Source organism: Oryza glaberrima, chromosome 3, assembly GCF_000147395.1.
Source record: "Oryza glaberrima chromosome 3, OglaRS2, whole genome shotgun sequence".
Lineage (NCBI taxonomy): Eukaryota > Viridiplantae > Streptophyta > Magnoliopsida > Poales > Poaceae > Oryza > Oryza glaberrima.
In genome coordinates, this window is record NC_068328.1 from 10248902 (window position 1) to 10269571 (window position 20670).

The 20670-nt window shown below is 43.4% G+C and overlaps 2 protein-coding genes across 2 annotated transcripts; both read right to left on the bottom strand.

The window, feature by feature from the left end:
• Positions 1-8033: 8033 nt before the first annotated feature.
• LOC127768663 (acetate--CoA ligase CCL3-like) lies at positions 8034-12615 on the bottom strand. Its single transcript, XM_052294281.1, has 3 exons — positions 12022-12615; positions 9989-10579; positions 8034-9148 (listed from the first exon to the last, which is right to left on the bottom strand). The coding sequence occupies exons 1-3, from the start codon at positions 12235-12237 to the stop codon at positions 8252-8254; spliced, it is 1704 nt and encodes a 567-aa protein (XP_052150241.1). The 5' UTR covers positions 12238-12615; the 3' UTR covers positions 8034-8251.
• Positions 12616-16149: 3534 nt separating this feature from the next.
• On the bottom strand, positions 16150-19470 carry LOC127767655 (acetate--CoA ligase CCL3-like). Its single transcript, XM_052293060.1, has 3 exons — positions 19136-19470; positions 17404-17994; positions 16150-17174 (listed from the first exon to the last, which is right to left on the bottom strand). Exons 1-3 carry the CDS (start codon positions 19370-19372, stop codon positions 16278-16280), a joined length of 1725 nt encoding a protein of 574 aa, XP_052149020.1. The 5' UTR covers positions 19373-19470; the 3' UTR covers positions 16150-16277.
• Between the last annotated feature and the right edge of the window lie 1200 nt (positions 19471-20670).

The window sequence follows — 20670 nt, forward strand, 5'->3', positions numbered from 1 at the left end:
CAATTTTTATAGTGTTTTGTTAGATGACAGTGTGGGTAAGACGGTCTAGAAAAAAGAATTCTTTCAATATCCTCCATCGTCCTTGTCTCATCCTCCTCCTTTTTTCCCCTCCTTGTTTTCTTCCCATATTAAAGAAGGGTATAGTCTCTTGCATGCTTTTTGCGCAAGATTGCTTGGTCTCGCACTCTCCCCACGCGAGACCGCTCGGTCTCGCGCCGTCCCCATGCGAGAGCGATCGCGTCGCCATGTCCACATTACTTTTGCGCAACGGTTCAGCGATATCGACGGTATATTTATGCTAAAAAAATTGCATCCATAATATTTTTGAGAAAAAATGAACAATATATTTTCAAATTTAGTTCCAAAAATGGCTTGTTTTCATGACTGGATAGAATAATGGCGTGTTTGAGACGAGGGAAAAGAACTAGATTGAGAAGATCCATACGCAAACTAAACAAGATGAGCTATTAGCGCATGATTAATTGTGTATTAATTATTTCACTCTTCATGTGATTTTTAAAATAACTTTGTGTTGAGAAATACGTAACGTTTAGTAATTTAAAAAGCATACTCATGAAAACAACTTTTTTTCTCTTTCTCATAAGAACGAACTCAGCTTAATATAATATTTTTTTAAGCTTATGAACTTATGAATTATGCGTACATGGTTCACCTTAGAGGGTAATATGAACGGTTTTGCAAAGTTTAGGGAGCTGGATGTCCAGTTTTAAAGTTTAAGGTGCTAGATGAACTTCTATCTAAAGTTTAGGGGGTACTTGGACTTTTTCGTTTTATAAACGTGGTTAACTAGATGTGTGCAAGTTTGTTATATGAGAGATTTGGCGAGAGACATGTGAGATCGTTACAGATCTAATCAACGAGACATGAAGATTTTTGTGAGATGTGAAATCTAGGCGTGCGCACGCCAGGTGGATCTAATAGCGGACAAGAATATATGGGTCAAACCAACAATTAGAACACCTGTAAAGCTATAAGATGACCTGATTCTAGTAAAAACCCTATATCAATACTACTCCCTCCGTCCTATAAAAAAACTAACCTAGTATCGGATATAACACATACATTTATCTAAATTTATTGTACTAGAATGTGTTATATCTAATCCTAGATTTGTTTTTTTTATGGAGGGAGTACTAATTAAGTAGATGTGGTTATGTATGGGTCGACTAGACATGAGTCTACTTAAATGCTCAGAAATATCAGTTGATTGATTGGATTCATTTCGAATGGTTGTCTATCCTTCTAACCTCAAGACTACGAAATGAGAAACATGTTCTTTATTCTCTCTTTCTCATGTCCTGTGCTCATATGATTTTACGGCATTACAGTCCTAATTAAAGACCGGATTCTACATTTCTGGTGGGTGAAATATACAATTTTACGGTTCTTTTATATGATTCTATAAGTGCAATCCTATCTGGAGACCTCTAATCTGGTTCAGGGTCATGATTTTTAAAACCTTGCCTATGCCGAAGAGTTTCCCCTGCTCTTGTTGGGCTCAAGCCGCCAGTTGCACAGCCGTTCCCGCTTGCCGCCTCCTCACTCAGTTTCACAACTCCAACCCTACCCATTGCTAAACTTACTCTGTTTCTCACCCATAGCTCAGCTCCGAAGATGCCTCACCGTATTGCCTAAATATTGCCCAGTCCGCCACTGCCTAGAGCTACCTCTAAACCTTGATTAAGGTGGACTCTCTTCCCTTCCCTCCCCCTTTATCTCACTTAGGTGATTAATGTTAGCAAGGTGATGCATAACTTCACCCACTAGAATTTAAATCCTAGTAGCCATTAATATGATCGTGTGCATCCTTAGTTAGTGTAGAGATTGGAAGTTATACTTTCTTTTATTAAAAAAAATGCAAGGGTATATAATACCACAACGAATTAGGAGTTTCTCAATAAGCTTACTGTTCTGTAGTCTATTAGACTTCTCTTCTCCATTGTTTATTTTCAGTTCACCTTTGCCCTAGGATTCCAAAGGCATTCTTCAATCGCTCTCTTCCAAATTCTCTTGCTTTCTTCTACCCTTTCTTCCACCTCACTGTAAATCCAACTCAATGTTTCCTAGCAACTTTGCCCATATGGCTATATCCTCATGGATTCTTGTCTCTGCAGCTTTCATATATATTCTCCCATTATCTAATTCGCGCATGCTTTGTCTCCCCTTATCCGTGCTCCGTGCATGCCGCAGTGTCTCCGGATGGTTGGCTGCTGGAGCTTTGCCTGGTACGCCGACAGGTCAAAATTCTGGTGAGTAGCTATCTTGGTGTGTGTCTTTTATGTGCTCCAAATCTTTTATATATGATCCATATGAAGTTATAAAACGATAGTGTCGGCATACGCTAGGGAGAAATATATGTGTGCATGTTATGTGTTATGGTCATTTTGTTAAGTTGTGCGTTCGCAAAATGAATAAATGATCATTTTTGTTGTGTGGTTTGGTAGGGTAAACCCCTATCAGTCATCCTGGTGTAACCCTATTAACAAGAGCGATTAGCTCTCACAGTTAAATTACACACGCAAAGCAACCGATATGGCGATCTTGGAAGGAAAGCTACATACATCGATCTATCTGCAGAGTAGTTGAAAACTTGAATCGGATAACAACATCAAAAGTCCGTACTCCGTAGCTTAAGCTAGATAGAGAGATACCGATAATGCATCGATTGAGAATGCACATCGTTTGGCATTTCCCCTATTTGTAGGGGAAGATATGTGTACTCAGTACTCACTTCATACTCGCAAAGGAAGTCATTTAGGACAATATTTAAGTCAAACCTTGGGAATATAAATCATGAATAACTCTAAAGTTGTTGAGTTTGAAAATGTAAAAATCATATGAATAGATTTGTCTTGAAAAATACTTTCATAAAAATATACATATATCACTTTTTAATAAATACTTTTATAAAAATAAGAAGTCAAAGTTGTGTTTAATTTGGAGACCGTGTCGATGTCCTAAACGACTTCCTTTATGAGTCTGGGGGGAGTATTAGGTTGAGCGGAACTAGGCATATACAACAACTAAGATGGTTGTTGTCTACACCCTCCATCCCATATTATAAGGGTTTTAGGTGGATATAACACATTCTAGCATTAAGAATTTAGACAGAGTCTTAGTACTAAGAATTTGGACATGGGCCATATCCAGATTCTTAATATTAGGATACGTCATATTCACCTAAAACCCCTTATAATATAATATGGAGGGAGTAATATATTTCTCAGATGGTCTATTGATAGCACTAGACAGTACCCATAAAATAGGCTCTCGTAGCAACTAACAAAATTAATGCGAGTTAATCAAATTCAGATTAGATAATCTATCACTTTGTTTCGTTAATTAGGATTAAACTTTGATCAATAATTGCTTTATTAGGATATTTAAGTGATAAAAACATAATCGGTGCTCTTAATAGAGTAATGGTTGGTCAAAGTTTAGCCTAATAAGACAAAATATGATCTATTTCCTCCGTAAAAAAAAAGACAACCTAGGAAGAGATGTGGCCCCTCCTAGTACAACGAATCTAGACAATCCTCTGTCCAGATTCATTGTACTCCTTTTTTTTTTGGACGGAGGAAGTATATTTTTTGGATGAGAGAGTACATTATAAACATAGCTATAAAATAAGCTATGACATTTATTATGGAGACCTATAATTCCTGACGGTAATTGTGAAAAAGAAAAAAAATATTTGCACCATTAGATCATGATGGGTCTAGATTATAATGGCATATATTGATTAATAAGTTATATATAAATACAAAAGCTCAAATTTGTATATCAAATCAAACTCTACTTTTTAGAAATATACAAACTATAACTGTATGAATGAAAACATAAGCTAACAATTGTATATAATATTCAAATATATTTTCAAAATTTATTAATTATGTAGATAGAAACTGCACTTGTATTTATGGAAATAGAAGGCAAGGGTTATATATCAAATTCAATTTCATCTTTATATAGTTCCGTGCCATTTGCTCAAGAAAATTCTCTAATTATATTATTATTATGGTAGAAAAAAAGCTGCCACATTTGCTCTGGGGTCTAAAAATTTGCACGTTGATTGAAGAAAAAGATAAATACTTACACAAATATTAGGAGTCGTATACCAAATCAAATTCTATAGTTAGAATATATTGTATAAAAAATATAATTATTCCATGGATACATAATCTCAAAGTTACATGTCAAATACAATTCAACTTTAAAATCTATTAGCTCCGTGTAAATAGTGCTAAAAAAATCCGCTAGTTGCTTTCAGATAGCGCTGAAAACGACTTATGTCATCAAATGCAAATTAGCAGAACAAAACAGCCCTGATTGCATAATTTCGGAATTTCAATATCCCAAGAAGACCATCATTAAGGTAGAAGATATTATCGCTCTGCTTTCTTTCTGCCGTTCCTTTGAGGAGCACCATTCACCAAAGTGAAGAATCTTTACGTCTATTTTCCTCCGAGTCCTCTCTTAAGTCTTAACGTCTTTCTCGCCTCACTCAAAGTCAAATCTTACCGTATCCATAGACTAGACCCAAAAACAACTGGACGGAATATATGTTCTGAATTTCTGGAGGACATGATGGAGCCCACACATCTGGTTTCAGATTTGCCACGTCGACTCATCATATATCATATATATGATCAAACTTAACATTGAAACTGTACGATGTCACGCGTGTGAAATGTTTGGGTGTGTGTGTGTGTGTGTGTGTGTGTGTGTGTGTGTGTGTGTGTGTGTGTGTGTGTGTGTGTGTTAGTTTTAAGTTCTTTCAGACTCATTTAACATCTGGTTCTTGTTCTTCGACCAAATGCGGAATGAATTTGAGCAGATTTTTCAGTCCTGCACTTGCTCTGGTATAGGTAATTCGTGCATCGCCTTACGGCCTTACCGTATCAAGGTTATTATTTAGTTACAAGAATTTTAGTATTTTTAGGATAATAAAAATATTTTACATCTCCGGCATCTGCCGTTAGACATATAATCATAACAAGCATTTTAGTTGTGTGAATCATAGATGTAGAGATAATATAATTCATCTTATTAAAAAAGGGAGATCGATTCAGTATCCAAGCCAAAAATTCAAAATTAAAACCCCACAAGAGGTTCTTCCAAATGCATAGTCATTCTAGAAATTTAATTTGAACAGAATTAATTCTCAACTAAAATGTTTTAGAATGTGTTGCAAAGACGGCGTGCCAACGGGCGCGCTACTTTTTCTAGTGTGAAACTAACCATTGAAAAAATATAACTGATAAAAACATCACCCTTTATTACATAACAAGAAATAATTTTATAAAATACTCCCTCCATCCTTAAAAAAAAGGTAACCTAATATTAAAATGTGGCACATCCTAAAGTATGTTTAGATTCGTTTTATTAAGATAGGTCACATCGTAATATGAGATTGGTTTTTTTACGGATGAAGTATATGTCAAGCTAACCTGTAGCATTTAATTATCTTATAATTAGATAATAGAAAATGATCTAGTAAGATTGAAACTATGAGGGAGTTTACAGTGAGCTGGACAATTTTGCAGATTCTGGGCTGCTATTTAGGATGAGGAACTTCATAAGTCACAAGTCTCATAGTGCGAAATTCCTATACAGATTATTTTTAGTGGGTCCCACATATCACAAGTCACTTTTCATCAACCCCTCCTCTCCTCCCTGCTTTTTCCTGATAAATTTTGAGGAGGTTCGGTGGCCAAATGAAGCTCTCCGTTCTTGGCTGCTCCTCCCTTCATACCGATGTGGCTTGGAATCTACCTGTGGGCGAGGTCACCTCGCCTGAATGCCACCTCACCGCCCTGTGAATAGCTTGAAGAGACATTTTATAACAGCAACACTAGCTCCTTTTCCCGGGTCTTTTCCTGCCTGAGAGACTGAGAGCTGAGACCGCTGGCTGCTTGAGGGAATAATATGGCGATGCGACCTGCTCTTTTGACGATGGATTCGACTGTATTTTCCAGCTGTGCTGTCGACTAGGAATGCTGTCCACGTCAGCGCCGCGCCGTGGCGACAAACCTCTGGACTTGGCGTTGCATGTTGTTGCGGACTGCGCGAGGCTCTGCGAAAAAGAAAAGGCACTTTTGCGCTTTGCTTAGGAATAGGATGGCAGGTACAGTGGAGATCGAGGTTGCTGGATGACGTGTCCTTGCCCTTGTGGCTTAGTACTGCTGCTGAAAATTGACACGTTGGTGATTGGAATTGGACTGGCTGCTCATTTCGGCCTAGCTAGTCCTCTTTTGACGTCGTAGGCCGGAAAGCGAAAGGTGAAAAGATGCCGTAAGCATCACCTAACAGTATCTCTAAATGAAACCCGATTTTAAAATTAAGATTTATTTTATGACAAACTTGCTCCAACAGCTTTCTTAGAGAAGTTTCTGGAAATTATAATCCCTTCTCCTCCTTTCTCGCCCTCCACAAATGGGGAGACGCTCTTGCTCCCAATTTCCAACACCAAAAAAGGAGGGGTGCCACGCGGAGAGATCATTAGCGCGAGAAGGGATGGGCGGAGTTATTTTTTATTTGTGTATCGGTTGGTAGTTAAGAATGGGTCCACTTTTTATAGGAAGTTAATTTAATGTACCTATTGGAGATAAACATCACTTTACATCTTAAAATCAAATTAAAGATTCCAAAAACAGAATGTTAGAGACAGATTTTTGGGTATCTGTTGGGCATGTTCTAAGGGCGTTCAGCCTGAGTACCACATCATCAATTCCACGTCATGTATGCTTCACCTGGTACCAAACGAAGAACACAGAACCTAACAAAGACCCGCGCTCCTCGTCAATGGTTGTCAGAGCGGGACAGCCTTTGCGCGTTGCTGCTGCTGACAAGGTTTCACGTATGGCAAATGAAGAGAAGGGAGGAAGGGAAGATGGCAGTGGTCGAGCTGTTGCCACTGAGACATTGTCTTCGATCCGTTGCCGCCGACATGCTGCCATCGCCCGAGGTCGATCTGAAGCCACCTCTCTCGATCCGCGCAACCAATGTCATTTCACCGCCAGCAACTCGGCAGCCAGGGGAGGGGGATGTGAGGGGACCGAGGGAGGTGAGGATGTCGTCGGCTTTATCAGGCTCACCACCGGATCCCCCAAGGTCGCCAGCCGAGAGGGAGCTGAGTCCGAGCCAGATATGCCTCGAGCTCCAATCCGGCGGGAGGATAGGAGCTCGACGACGGTTGGGTGTGGCGTCGACAGGAGCTAGGCGGCGGTTGGGTGCAGCGGCGACAGGAGCTTGGGCACAGTTGGGTGTGGCGGCGATTAGGTGTGAAGGTGGTGAAGCGGCGGCACCCCAACCCCGACGGATGGATCTGGCTGGCCCGTCGCTGCTCTGCCCGGTGCCGTCGCCGCTTGGGCCACTGCGCCCAGCGCCTTGGCTTCGTCTACCGGTGGGGAAAGGAGGAGAGGAGAGAGAGGGGGGAGATGAAGAGTGAAGGAGGGAGGGAGGGGGAGGGTACTTGTGGGATCCACTGTAAATAACTTGTATTATGGAGCATGTAGCTAAACATGTTCTTAGTCTATGTAGTATGTGAGGTTCAGCAAATCTAGAGACACACTGCTATTCCCTAAATACTGCTCTTTTAGATTCAAGTAAATTAGGCTTGCCGTACACAAATTTAATATAATCATATTACCTTCATTCTCTTTCGTATATCATTTTTCAGCTGAGGGCATACTTTTTTCTCAATGTAACATAGATACATCATGAGGCAACAAGACAAGGGTGAAGTGTGGGTATTGGTGATCTTAAGTACTAGAATGAGATGTGTGCTCTAGCTAAGGCGGACCACTTATTTGATTTTGAAGCAAAACACACTCACTAGCCAAGTTGCTATAGCAATACGCTTTTTTTTTTCAAGTTTCGATTTCAACCTTACTATTCTAACAATCTATCCTCAAGGCACTTCATCCTGACGTTGCCGTCTTGTAGCAGTATAGTACTCATAGGTTAGCAGTTGAGATAGCAAATCAACACAAGGGAACAAGTTGGCAACAGTGTTCATTCACCTGCTTTTGTATTATTTCAAGCTCTTTAAAAATTCACTCATCAGGATCAGGTGTGTTCGTGATACAAAAATATGAGTATGAGATTACAGTTTACAACACGGTCCTAAAATTCGTGGCAACGATGATGTGACGATGACCATAGCAGATACAGTAACAAGAGTTCAGTTCAGAGCGCAGCAAATTCAGAGAGCTCAAGATTGATGGGCTCACATCCTGCTCTTCCGGACCGGGCCCAATTCCTTGGCCTTGGCCCTCAGCTCGTGCTTCTTGATCTTCCCCGTCGCCGTCTTGGGCAGCGGCCCGAACACGACGGACTTGGGCACCCAGTACCCCGGCAGCCTCTCCCGGCAGAACCGCATGATGTCGCCGGCGAGCGCCGCCTCGTCGGAGCTGTCGGCGCCGTCCTTGGGCGTCACGAACGCGCATGGCGACTCCCCCCACTGCTCGTCGGCCCGCGCCACCACCGACGCCTCCAGCACCGCCGGGTGCTGGTACACCGCCTTCTCCACCTCCAGGCTGCTGATGTTCTCCCCGCCGGAGATGATGATGTCCTTAGCCCTGTCCTTCACCTCGATGTACCCGTCGGTGTGCTTCACGCCGAGGTCGCCGGAGTGGAACCACCCGTTCTCGAACGCCTCCGCGTTCGCCCTGGGGTTCTTGAGGTACCCCTTCATGACGCCGTTCCCGCGCATGACGATCTCCCCGAGCGTCGAGCCGTCGGCGGGGACGGGCGCCATCGTCTTCGGGTCGACGACGTCGAGGCCCTCGAGGCCCACGTAGCGGATGCCCTGGCGGGCGTGGAGGCGGGCGCGCTCGTCGTCCGGCAGCTCGTCCCACTCCGGCTTCCACGCGCACACTGTGGACGGGCCGTACGTCTCGGACAGCCCGTAGGTGTGGGTGATGCGGAAACCGAGCTTCGACATGGACGCGAGCACCGACGGCGGCGGCGCGGCGCCGGCGGTCATGACGTTGACGACACGCGGCAGGGGGAGGATGGCGTCAGCCGGCGGAGCGTTGACGATGGTGTTGAGGACAACCGGTGCACCACAGAAGTGGGTCACGCCTTGGTTGGCTATCGCCGAGAAGATGGCCTTTGCTGTAACCTGTGATGATGGCGAACAGAAGTGTTAGTGAATCAATTTCTAGTTTGCTACTCCTAGCCAGCATCAACCATCAAGCAGGTAATGAACTGGGTAAAGTCACTAGGCATGAACAAGAGTCCATCCCCAACCTAATCTATGGTATCAAATTCATTCATTTATTATCTTGCAACTTATGGCTGCATCACAAACAAGTCCATCAAGCACACCTAGTCCTAATGTCTGCATATTCATTTATCTGGGAGGCAAGGAACTGACGAGCATTTGTGTACTGAAAAATACCCCCATGAGCTAGCAGTACAATAGAAAGATGACCAGAAATTGGCTTCTTAAATTTCAAGATATATACCAACTGAACTAATTATCCTGAATTCCACCCTGGTATTATTGCAGTAATGCATCAGTTAACAGGACTTGATTTTCATGTTTATATGTATTTCACGTAACAAGTGAACAACTTGTACCATTTCACTGCAATGCTCTTTAGAGTTGAAAAATGAAAGTAACATTGATAATGTAGTATCAGGACTAGTTTAAATTTGTCTGGGAGTATTCATACTTGAATGACGCACTTTTACCAAAAAATAATTCATTGCCTCTAGTCCTTATGGTAATTTTGTAGACATGAACATATTGTGAAGGTTATTGCGTTAATCTAAGTAATATATTTGCTAATGATATGATTGTTGTCTCATACTTACTATTCATATAGGTTCGATAGAAATAATGAATAGGTCTCAGGTGTACACTTGCTACTTCAGTTTTGCAGATTGTTCATGTTCCACATGAATGCTCGAGTGATAAAGTTCTTACTGAAGAAGTTCTAGATATAGCATAGCATACCTGACGAAGACAAATGCTTGTTCCACAAAGAGCAGCAAGTGTCCATGTATAGCACCAGCCATTACAGTGGAACATCGGCAAAGTCCACAAATAAACAGCGCCTTCATTCATTCCCCATACCAGAGCACCACTCAGTGACATTAGGTAAGCACCCCTGTGATGCAGTACCACGCCCTTTGGGTTGGAAGTTGTCCCGGAAGTATAACCTAAGGCAATACTCTTCCATTCATCCTGTGGTGGTTTCCAGGCAAATTCAGGATCGCCAGTTTCCAGAAACTCCTCATACTCAATGGCTCCTTTACTCAAAGCACTTTTGAGGGACACGGGATCACAAGTTTGATCACCAATAACAATTAGAAGTGGCTGTTTGAAAGCTCCTTTCTTTTGCTCCGCAATAATCCTCAGAGAATCCTCTGCTAGGGAGAAAAATTCCTGGTCAACCATCACAACTTCCGCTGATGAGTGCTCCAAGAGAAATGCAACAGTAGGAGCATTTAATCGAATGTTGACGCAGTTCACCACTGCTCCAGCCATTGGAACTCCAAAATGGGCCTCATATACTGCTGGGATATTTGGAGCTATTACAGCTACCTAAAAAAATTAGAAGAAACCAGTAATCAGTGCAAATTTGATCCAATATGTTGTGTGCATGCAACCACAGAGGTTTTAGCTAGCACAACTTAGTCAGATGAAAGTATTGGAGTATCACATAAGAAGATATTATTGTCTGCCATATGATTTCTACAATCAATTTGCAGCAGACAGTTGTAATCTTCTCATGTGCATCCAATATATCTTACTGGATTTGGAAGGTTCCCATTTCCCATCAGCATCAAGAGAAAGAACCATTCAGTTTCCATTGAGACATAGCATGGTAAAAACCTAATTTTCGTTTTGACAATAACTGATATGTTCAATCTTAGCATGTGTTTGTTCAATTAAAATGCATAAAACACATGCATTGGAAAAAGGACAAGTTTTAGGATGCACACATCTGAGGACTGAAGAAGCACATTATGCATACTACATCTACCACCAGTCTAACTACATGACGGGACCTGCCCTCTGTTTTTCTCGGCCTATTTAGTTCGCGAAAAGAAAATTTTTGGGTGTTACATTGGATGTTTGACCGGATGTCGGAAAGGGTTTTCGGACACGAATGAAAAAACTAATTTCATAACTCGCCTGGAAACCGCGGGATGAATCTTTTGAGCCTAATTAATCCATCACTAGCACATGTGGGTTACTGTAGCACTTCTGGCTAATTATGAACTAATTAGGCTCAAAAGATTTGTCTCATGATTTCCCCCTTAACTGTGCAATTAGTTTTTTTAATCTATATTTAATGCTCAATGCATGTGTCCAAAGATTCGATGTGATGTTTTTAGGAAAAAATTTTGGGGAACTAAACCAGGCCTAAGGAAAACAGTAGGGCAGGATCTATCATGCATATCATGTGAAGATATTCTAAATTTCTTCTTGGTCCGCCATGGATTACCATGGCAAACTCATGCTTGATAGTTGATAGTAATAGTCTTTAAAAATCCTGTTATTTGTGTTAATCCAAATGCTCCAAAGTCCAAACTGCCAGTATAATGGCATCCGTATAAAAAAGGTTTATTGATACATGATTTCAAATTGACAAAAGGCTTCTTCAGTACGCAGATTCTGATGTTACTGAAATGAAGTCCCAGCATTGGGAGGTGAAAGGGCAGTAGATTGCTGCAGTGTTTCTCCCACCTTCATGGAGAAATAGTTGCTGCGTTGAAACTGAAAGTGATTTCGCAGTAATATGCTGCTCCTTTATTGAGAAGCAGTCTTTTTTTTGTGTTCTTGAGGGGAAAAAAAAAGTTGTGGCACAAATTTAACTTTTTACTGCTGCCAACTTGGAAGCTTCATGTGTTTGGGGTGTTTGACTTTGACATCGCCATCTCCAGGATTACAGGGGCACACAGAACAGTAGAACACTAACAGGAACAAGTAGAGGGAGGCGGAAACGAATCGGAGAACGGGGAGGAGAGTGGGAGCCGTACCGTGCTCCCGTGGCCGACGGACCGGCGCGCGAGGGCGGAGGCGAGGCGGCGGCATCGGCGGTAGGTGTCGGCCCAGGTGTAGCGCACGGGGCCGTGCACGACGGATGCCCGCGCCGGGTGCGCCAGCGCGGCGCGCTCCAGGAACCAGAGCGGCGTGAGCGCCGTGTAGTTGGCGCCCCCCCGCGGCAGGTCGTCGATGTCCCTCTCCGCCGCCATCCCCCCGATGCTCTCTCTCTCCCCGCACGCACGCACTCGTCTCGCGTGGCTTGGCTAGGCTTTGACTTGGCACCGGTGAGCCGGACAAATGGGAGATGATGCCACGATGGTTCTTTAATAGTCGCTGGAGCAGCGTGGCGGCGAGCGAGGGCGATGAGGAGCGGGTGGCTGGCTGGCGGAGGGATCTTGCTGGTGGTGGCCGTGGCGGGGAGGGATTTTGCGAGTTTTCTGCTTCTAGTGGCTGAGCGCGCGGAGGCCGGCAGCTCGCGCGGGGTGGTGGAGTTGTGAACTGGTGGTGGTGGTGGGTCCGTGACTCGTGTGAGCTGAGAAATTCCTGTTGCTTTTTAACGTTTTTTATGTCGCCTGCAGACGGGGCCGGCGGGCGGCGGCTAGTATGGAGATCTCGCTTCATTGGTGGGAGAATGCCCGCGCGCCCATGCCACCCACCCGTGTGTGATGCACGATTTGCAGGCCACGTCTCACGTGCTGTCAGTGCACCCGTACATGTACAATAGTATTCCCACGTCGATTTTGCTATACACTACCCCGTCTCGAAAAAAAAAACCTTAACATAAATCTGAACTAGTATGTATCCAAGCTCATAAGCTCATAGTTATGATTGTTTTCTTTTTTGATGGATGGAGTATGTACCAACAATTATTTTTATAAAAATTTGACAGATATAAATATAGTACAATCACAATGTAATTATATTGTAACTTGCATGTAATTGAACAGTTCGATTTGCTTTTAAAATTCATGTGAGGGGATTCGGTACTATTATACTTTCGTATAATGGTAGGAAATAATCACAACCCATGCACTACCATTAAACCTTTGTTTTCACGAAAATAGCATGTCACCTAGGGATTTTTAAAAGTTACATATAATTAAGTTACATTATAATTACAAGCAATTTATAATTAAATTATATCACAATTCTACTTATATGTACGTATGTGAAATTTTTGAATTAAAATCTAACGACAAATGTATAGCTTATCCTATTTTCTGAAAAATATGAGTATTCAAGTGAATATCCATGAGTCCCCTTGGCCCGTCCATGTGGACACGTACTGGTATTTCCTCCAAATGATTTTGGAGTTACTAAATTTATGTCCATGCGCTGCAATAGAATCACAAGATAGAAATATGATTCGCTTTTTTTAATGTCTGTTTTTCACGATGGGTTATGTTTCTATGGCTTTTTGCAGTTTTTTTAAGGGGAGGGGGGTTTTGAGAGGAAGGAGGACGTCTGTGCTTTTTAAGTACTACTGTACTAGTTAAGATAAGATGAATAAATATAAAAACTACCAGTACACCCTTACCTTATCGCGTATTTGAATGGGTACGAAAGACGTTTAGGTTGGTTGTAACAGAAGTTCCAATATATTGGCGCGCTGGTTCTACAAGGGCGTACGTGAAGCTACATAAGGCACATGTACTTATAATAAGTCAACAATTGAAGTTTGACTAGTTTGATCAATTTATTAGTCCTGCAATTTTAGCTATAAATGATTCTAAAAGGATTTTTCTTTTTCTGAATTCATGTAAAATTTAAAATTCATAAGCATTTTAGTGTCACGTCATCCAAAATTATTTTTAAATTGTCATGGTTGTGCACTGTAGAAGTTTAGGATCAAAAGTTGTCTGGATATAAAGTTCATATTACCTTTTAGATTTGAAAAAAAAAAGGCTATAAATAAATTTCCAATATATAAAGCATATTCAGGAGAACTAGTTAATGCAGAGCTGCAGCTACGCTACAGCCGTAGCTACAACAACTGCAGCGGGCTGTTTGAGTGGGCTGTGCGCAACAGCCTTGCACAATCTAAAATAGGGGTGAAAACGGAGCGGATTCGAGCGGATAGTGGTCATATCATATTTTTCCTAAACCATATTTTTTTAAGCAGATGCGAAGCGGATTGTTTTGGATGTCGGAAATGGTGCGGAGTAGATGCGGAATCGGTTTGGAAGCGGATTAAATTTATCGGATGTTACGTGTATGCAATCAATACAATATCAAGTTAGCAATACAAAGAACAATAATATAGTAATCAAATAAATGACCCATCGTAATAATTACGTGCTTAAGTGCTAAACAACATGAATACATGATGTCCATAATATAAAAAATACAAAAATACAGTTACGCACGTATGATATGAGACAGTAAAAGCCTCAAACTAAGAAATCTAGGTTAATTGATGAATTATGCCATTGGATGGACCAACTTATATTATATGCAACAGACAAAGTGGTTACATGTGTTGATAATTTCGGATTATCCGATGAAACGTCATATAGGATAATTCAACAGAAATGTCGGATAATCCGCATCCGCCGGATTTTAGAGATACCATATTCTCATCCGCATCCGCATCCATATCCGTCGGATTTCTAAAAGCTCATACCGTATCCTCGTTTCGGACGGATTCGGATCAGATATTATCTGATCCGTTTTCACCACGATCCCAAAATGTTGTAGCTTGACCAAACATGCTGATAAAAATGCCAGTCAACTAATGTATGGCCTACTTCATTCATTTTAAAATAAGTTTTTTTTCATAATACTACGTCCGTCCTATTTTAAGTGCAGTTGTGGATTTCCGTGTCCAACGTTTGACCGTCCGTCTTATTTAAAAAAAATTATGTATTTTTTTATAAAAATAGTCACACATAAAGTGTATTAATGTTTTACGTATCATCTAGTAACAATAAAAATATTAATCATAACAAAATTTTCAAATAAGATATACGGTCAAACATTGAAAATAAACAATACAAAACTACTATCTTTGAGACGGAGGTAGTATTATTTTGTTCATCAATCATCTACAATTTAAATTTCTTCCATCTTAGTATCTTATCCGAACCAGTATCCCACTATTAACCACACCCATTTAATAAAGGACATATAACTTTTTTTTCAAACAATAATCTTTACTAACCCATTAAAAATGGTACTTATTATGGGAGTTTCTCAATATTGTTAGAAGTTATAAAAGTTTTAATTTATTTTAAGATGGTAGGGAGTATGATAGCAGATAGAATGCATGTTAGACGGAAAGATAACACTTCTCCACTTGCTGTGAGTCGAGGTCTCGAGGACCAAAACTCAGGAGAGGAGTATATGCCGCTGGTCACATTCCCTCAAAGGCACACCAACCTCTAAAGTCAAAACAGTACTGAGTACTCCTAATCCAGTGCGCGCCGTTCGTCATCAAAAGATTAGCTTTTCTGACTTTCTCCATTGACTCGCCGGCCACTTTTTTCCTATCTCAAGCCATGGACCGCTGGACGGATGCAGAAAACTCTCTGTGTTTGGATAATGGAAAATAGAAGGTAAGATTGGGATTAGGAAATAAATAAATTGTTGAAACTAAATGGAGGAGGAAGAATGAATGGTTAGAATTTAAAGATAAATGAAAAATCATTTCCCTTTTCCATTTGCCAAACATTGCCATTTCCATTTGCCAAACATTGCCAGTGAGCATCACGGAGAAACTCTCTCAGTACGCAGCAGCCAACGGCAACGGCCCAGGAATAAAAACCGAGGAGCGACCCGCGAGGCCGCGACTCGCGTCGAAGAAACCGCAATTTCTACGCTTGCTGCCAAGCCGCGCTGTCATGGTGTCACCTCGTCACGCCACCATCAACAAATCCAAGCAATTCGCGTTTTGCGGCCGGTGAGCGGGTGATTCGTCCATCCACATGGTCAGAACGGGACGAGCAACGCAAGCATCAGCACGCGACTCTCCATCTCGCCTGGATCAAGTCAAGCTAGTCAGATCAGCACGGCACGACGAAACGAAAGCCTCGTTTGGGCACGTAATTTGCTGGGTCTCGTCGCATTATTCTTTGCCCCCCCCCCCCCCCCCCCCCCCCCCCCGGGGGGTCACCGCGAGCGCAGAAGCAAACGATGGGGACATCAGTTTTGACGGAACAGTTTACATACAACAGCATTGCAACCCAAGTCCTTTTATCCGGAGAACACAACGACGACAGCAACCAGCCGAGTGCAGAGGCAAAAGAGGAGCTCACATCCTGCTCTTCTTGACGGGGCCGAGCTCCTTGGCCTTGGTCCTCAGCTCGTGCTTCTTGATCTTCCCCGTCGCCGTCTTGGGCAGCGGCCCGAACACCACCGACTTGGGCACCCAGTACCCCGGCATCCTCTCCCTGCAGAACCGCATGATGTCGCCGGCCACCGCCGCCTCGTCGGAGCTGTCGGCGCCTTCCTTGAGCGTCACGAACGCGCACGGCGACTCCCCCCACTGCTCGTCCGCCCTCGCCACCACCGACGCCTCCAGCACCGCCGGGTGCGCGTACAGCACCTTCTCCACCTCCAGGCTGCTGATGTTCTCCCCGCCGGAGATGATGATGTCCTTCATCCGGTCCTTCACCTCGATGTACCCGTCGGGGTGCTTCACCCCAAGGTCGCCGGAGTGGTACCACCCGCCGGCGAACGCCTCCGCGTTCGCCTTGGGGTTCTTCAGGTAGCCCTTCATCACGGCGTTGCCCCGCATCACGATCTCCCCGTACGACTTTCCGTCGGCGGCCACCGGCGCCATCGTCTTCGGGTCCACCACGTCGAGGCCCTCCAGCGCCCCGTACCTCACGCCCTGCCGGCAGTGCAGCCGCGACCGCTCCTCCAGCGGCAGCCTGTCCCACTCCGGCTTCCACGCGCACACCGTCGACGGGCCGTACGTCTCCGACAGCCCGTACGTGTGGGTCACGCGGAAGCCGCGGATCGACAGCGCCGCGAGCAGCGACGGCGTCGGGGCGGCTCCGGCCACCATGATGTTGACCACGCGCGGGAGCGGCAGGAAGGTCTCGCTCGCCGGAGCGTTGATGAGGTTGTTGAAGACGACCGGCGCGGCGCACATGTGTGTCACTCCATGGTTCACTATGCCAGAGTATATCGCCTTTGAACTCACCTGCATAAGCAAAACACATTTCAATATTGAGATCGTAGTACAAATTTTATGGATAAAATGAAATCACCCCCCTTTCCAAAAAAGATCAACTACATATGATTTTCTGTCTATCCAACTTAGCAATTCAGGCATAATTTGCATTCGATACATTAGTAAGTTTAGCACCTGATTTTGCAGACATTAATTGCCAACTATATCAGAACTATGAAAGAGCAGAGCTACATCATACCTGGCGAAGACATATGTTGGTTCCACACATCGCAGCCATTGCCCAAGTGTAACACCAACCATTACAATGGAACATGGGCAGAGTCCACAGGTACACAGCTCCCTCAGGCATCCCCCAAACCATGGCGACACCGAGCGCCATGACATAGGCGCCACGGTGGTGCAGCACGACGCCCTTGGGGCTCGAAGTAGTCCCGGAGGTGTAACCCAACGCGATGCTCTGCCATTCATCCTTGGGTGGCTTCCAGGCGAACTCCGGGTCACCGGTCTTCAGGAACTCCTCGTACTCGATCGCTCCTCTCCCCAGAGCGTACTGCAGAGGCTTCGGATCGCAGGTCGGGTCGCCGATGACGATCAGGATCGGGGGCCTGAACGACCATTTCTTCTTCTCGGCCAGTATCTTCAGGGACTCTTCAGCTAGGGTGAAGAATTCCTGGTCCACCATGACGACCTCTGCCACTGAGTGGTCAAGGAGGAAGGCAATTGTCTCGGCGTTTAACCTGATGTTTACGCAGTTCACCACCGCTCCAGACATGGGGACGCCGAAATGAGCTTCATACAGTGCCGGGACATTTGGAGCAATCACAGCGACCTTAACAAGCCAGAGCAAAATAAATAAATAAAAATAAACTAACAGTATGAGCTAAATAGAGTACCCAGTTAAATGTGGAGAATTTTTATCTTAAAATGTTTCAGTACAAATGTGCAATAGGAGTAGCTACTACTAGTACTTTTCGCCTCATATTCTCAACAGATACGGGTATTATAAAGAGTTATTGGCAACAGATGAAAGTGATAGCCTTATCTTATTTGACCAGAAACAGTGACGGTTCCGTGTTTTCTTTGGCGAGCAAAGTTATTAAACTAGCACTTGTTTCGAGCGCCTTCTATAAGATATGGGAGGGATATTACTCTCCTTGACTGCCCAATATATGCAATAATGCAAAGTTTCTGCCTGGCACGTGTCAATGATTTGGACTGATCAAAGCCACGCACCTCAATAGGATAACAGTCTAGCCGGAGTAAACTTCTACAAAATGATTATTAAGGAGACTAATCAGCATGTTCATGAACTGCGGCTTCTTAGAGCTATTGGTGTAGCTTTTCTTTTCTTCTTTCCTTTTTGTAAGTAAACTGATCACCTTTTCCACTTCGTCGGACAACAAAAGGCAGACTGCTTATTAATCACTGTTATTATAAGCTTTACAGCATCAGGGACATCAGATTCCACCACTCAACCAGATTTTTATCACAAAAGTGACATGGAACGATTGATCGTATATACTACCCAGCTATATATACAAAAACCACAGCTCAAAAAATCTTTAAAATATGAAGTAGTAAGATAGCAACTTCTACTACTTCCCTTTTTGTTTCCATTTGAGAGCTATAATTAAATGACTGGTCCATATATCTTGTGAAGGATTGAGATCGGAAAAACAAGACAAGTGCCTTTCGATCGTTACAGGTAGGGTCCATATCATGAAGAAGGAGCGATCGGATCAGATCATTCCACACTGCAGTCTCTACCTAAGCTCATATATATATATTTTTCTGGATGATGGAGAAAAACTCTAAGCTCATATGCATCTTAGAGAAAAAAAAATACGAACAGACAAGAAAAAAAGGATATATAATTTTCTTTTTTATATAAAAAAAAAGGGATAAAATTTTACCGCGCTGACGGGGCTCGTAGCGGGTAAAAAGAAAAAAGAAAGGGGAAAGAAATTTACCGTGCAGCCGGGGCCGACGGATCGCTGCGCGAGGGCGGAGGCGAGGCGGCGGCAGCGGCGGTAGGTCTCCGCCCAGGTGTACCTCACCGGGCCGTGCACAACGGCGGCCCTGTCCGGGTGGACCACGGCGGCGCGCTCCAGGAACCAGAGCGGCGTCAGCGCCGTGTAGTTGGCGTCGTTCCGTGGGAGATCGTCGATGTCCCTCTCCGCCGCATCACCATGCCCCGGCGAGCCCATCGCTCCGCTCTCGCTCCTCCCCCCTCCCCTCTCCTCCCCCCTCTCGCGCGAGGAGAATGTGCCGAAAGCGTGGGGGTACTGGAGTGTGTGTGTGACAGACAGAGGCGAACGCTGCTGCTCGACGGTCAGTGCGATATATAGCGCCTGTACGCCACGGTGGCCGTTGGTTTGGCAGGGGACGGACGGTCGGGATCGTCCTCGCGTAATGGCAGGCGAGAGACTTGGAGTTGGACTTCTCCACTGTCAAGTGGGCCGTACGGGCTCTGTCGAGATGGCCCACGGACTCCACCAGATGGCTAATTGGCTGTACCCTACAGTTATGCTTCTCTAGCAGTGCTCTGCTATGCTATATTGCTTTTCCCTTTTACTTCCTCCGTTTCACAAAGTAAGTCATTTTAACATTTCTCACATTTATATTAATGTTAATGAATCTAGATAGATACTAATCTAGATTAATTAACAATAATATAAATATAGGAAATGCTAAAATGACTTATATTGTGAAACGGAGGGAGTAACTATTACGAAGTGTACATACACGCACACAAGTGTACATACATGCATACATGGTAATACTCCCTCCGTCCCATAATATAAAGGATTTTAAGTTTTTGTTTGCACTATTTGACCACTCGTCTTATTTAAAAAATTTGAATTATTATTTATTTTTTTGACTTACTTTATTATCCAAAGTACTTTAAGTACAACTTTTTGTTTTTTATATTTGCACAAATTTTTTAAATAAGACGAGTGGTCAAACAATGTAAACAAAAACTCAAAATCCCTTATATTATGGGACGGAGGGAGTACCACATTTATTCACAGACATGCGAACTCGTCTACTAAAACATGTTAAAAGGCAAAAATCAGTTGTACATCTTTTATTTCACTAAATTCATATTAAAAGCCTACTTGCGTGTATGTAATATTCGTGAATTGTGATCACTATAATTTGAATTCTGATAGGTGGACACGACTTCACTATCACATTACCGGTGCTTCTCGTCCTCTGTTGTATTGCTGCTGATCAGGAAAACCACAAATCTGTTACTGTATGGCTCCAGTTTCATACTTTCATCAGGGCGGCTAATTAGGAAAAAACAATCGGGCAGCTTAGGGGAGAAGTTTAGGTCGTTGATCACTGCACTGGAGTAAGCCAAACAACTTGGAGAAACATTCAAACGGGTCGGAAAATTTGGGTCCTAAGGAATTTTGAGTGAGATTAGCGTGTTCCAAACCCATGAGATTGCTGTCATCAGTGGATCTCTATGATTGTCTGATAAGGAGATTGCTTCGAA

What these genes read in the sequence shown, in the direction of transcription:
- LOC127768663 (XM_052294281.1), bottom strand. Translation starts at nt 12,237, where the DNA reads ATGGCGGCGGAGAGGGACATCGACGACCTGCCGCGGGGGGGCGCCAAC. An exon ending in CCGTCGGCCACGGGAGCACG is followed by an intron (nt 10,580 to 12,021) that starts GTACGGCTCCCA and finishes TAATTTTTTTAG; the next exon opens with GTAGCTGTAATAGCTCCAAA. An exon ending in CAAGCATTTGTCTTCGTCAG is followed by an intron (nt 9,149 to 9,988) that starts GTATGCTATGCT and finishes CCATCATCACAG; the next exon opens with GTTACAGCAAAGGCCATCTT.
- LOC127767655 (XM_052293060.1), bottom strand. Translation starts at nt 19,372, where the DNA reads ATGGGCTCGCCGGGGCATGGTGATGCGGCGGAGAGGGACATCGACGAT. An exon ending in CCGTCGGCCCCGGCTGCACG is followed by an intron (nt 17,995 to 19,135) that starts GTAAATTTCTTT and finishes TGGCTTGTTAAG; the next exon opens with GTCGCTGTGATTGCTCCAAA. An exon ending in CCAACATATGTCTTCGCCAG is followed by an intron (nt 17,175 to 17,403) that starts GTATGATGTAGC and finishes TTGCTTATGCAG; the next exon opens with GTGAGTTCAAAGGCGATATA.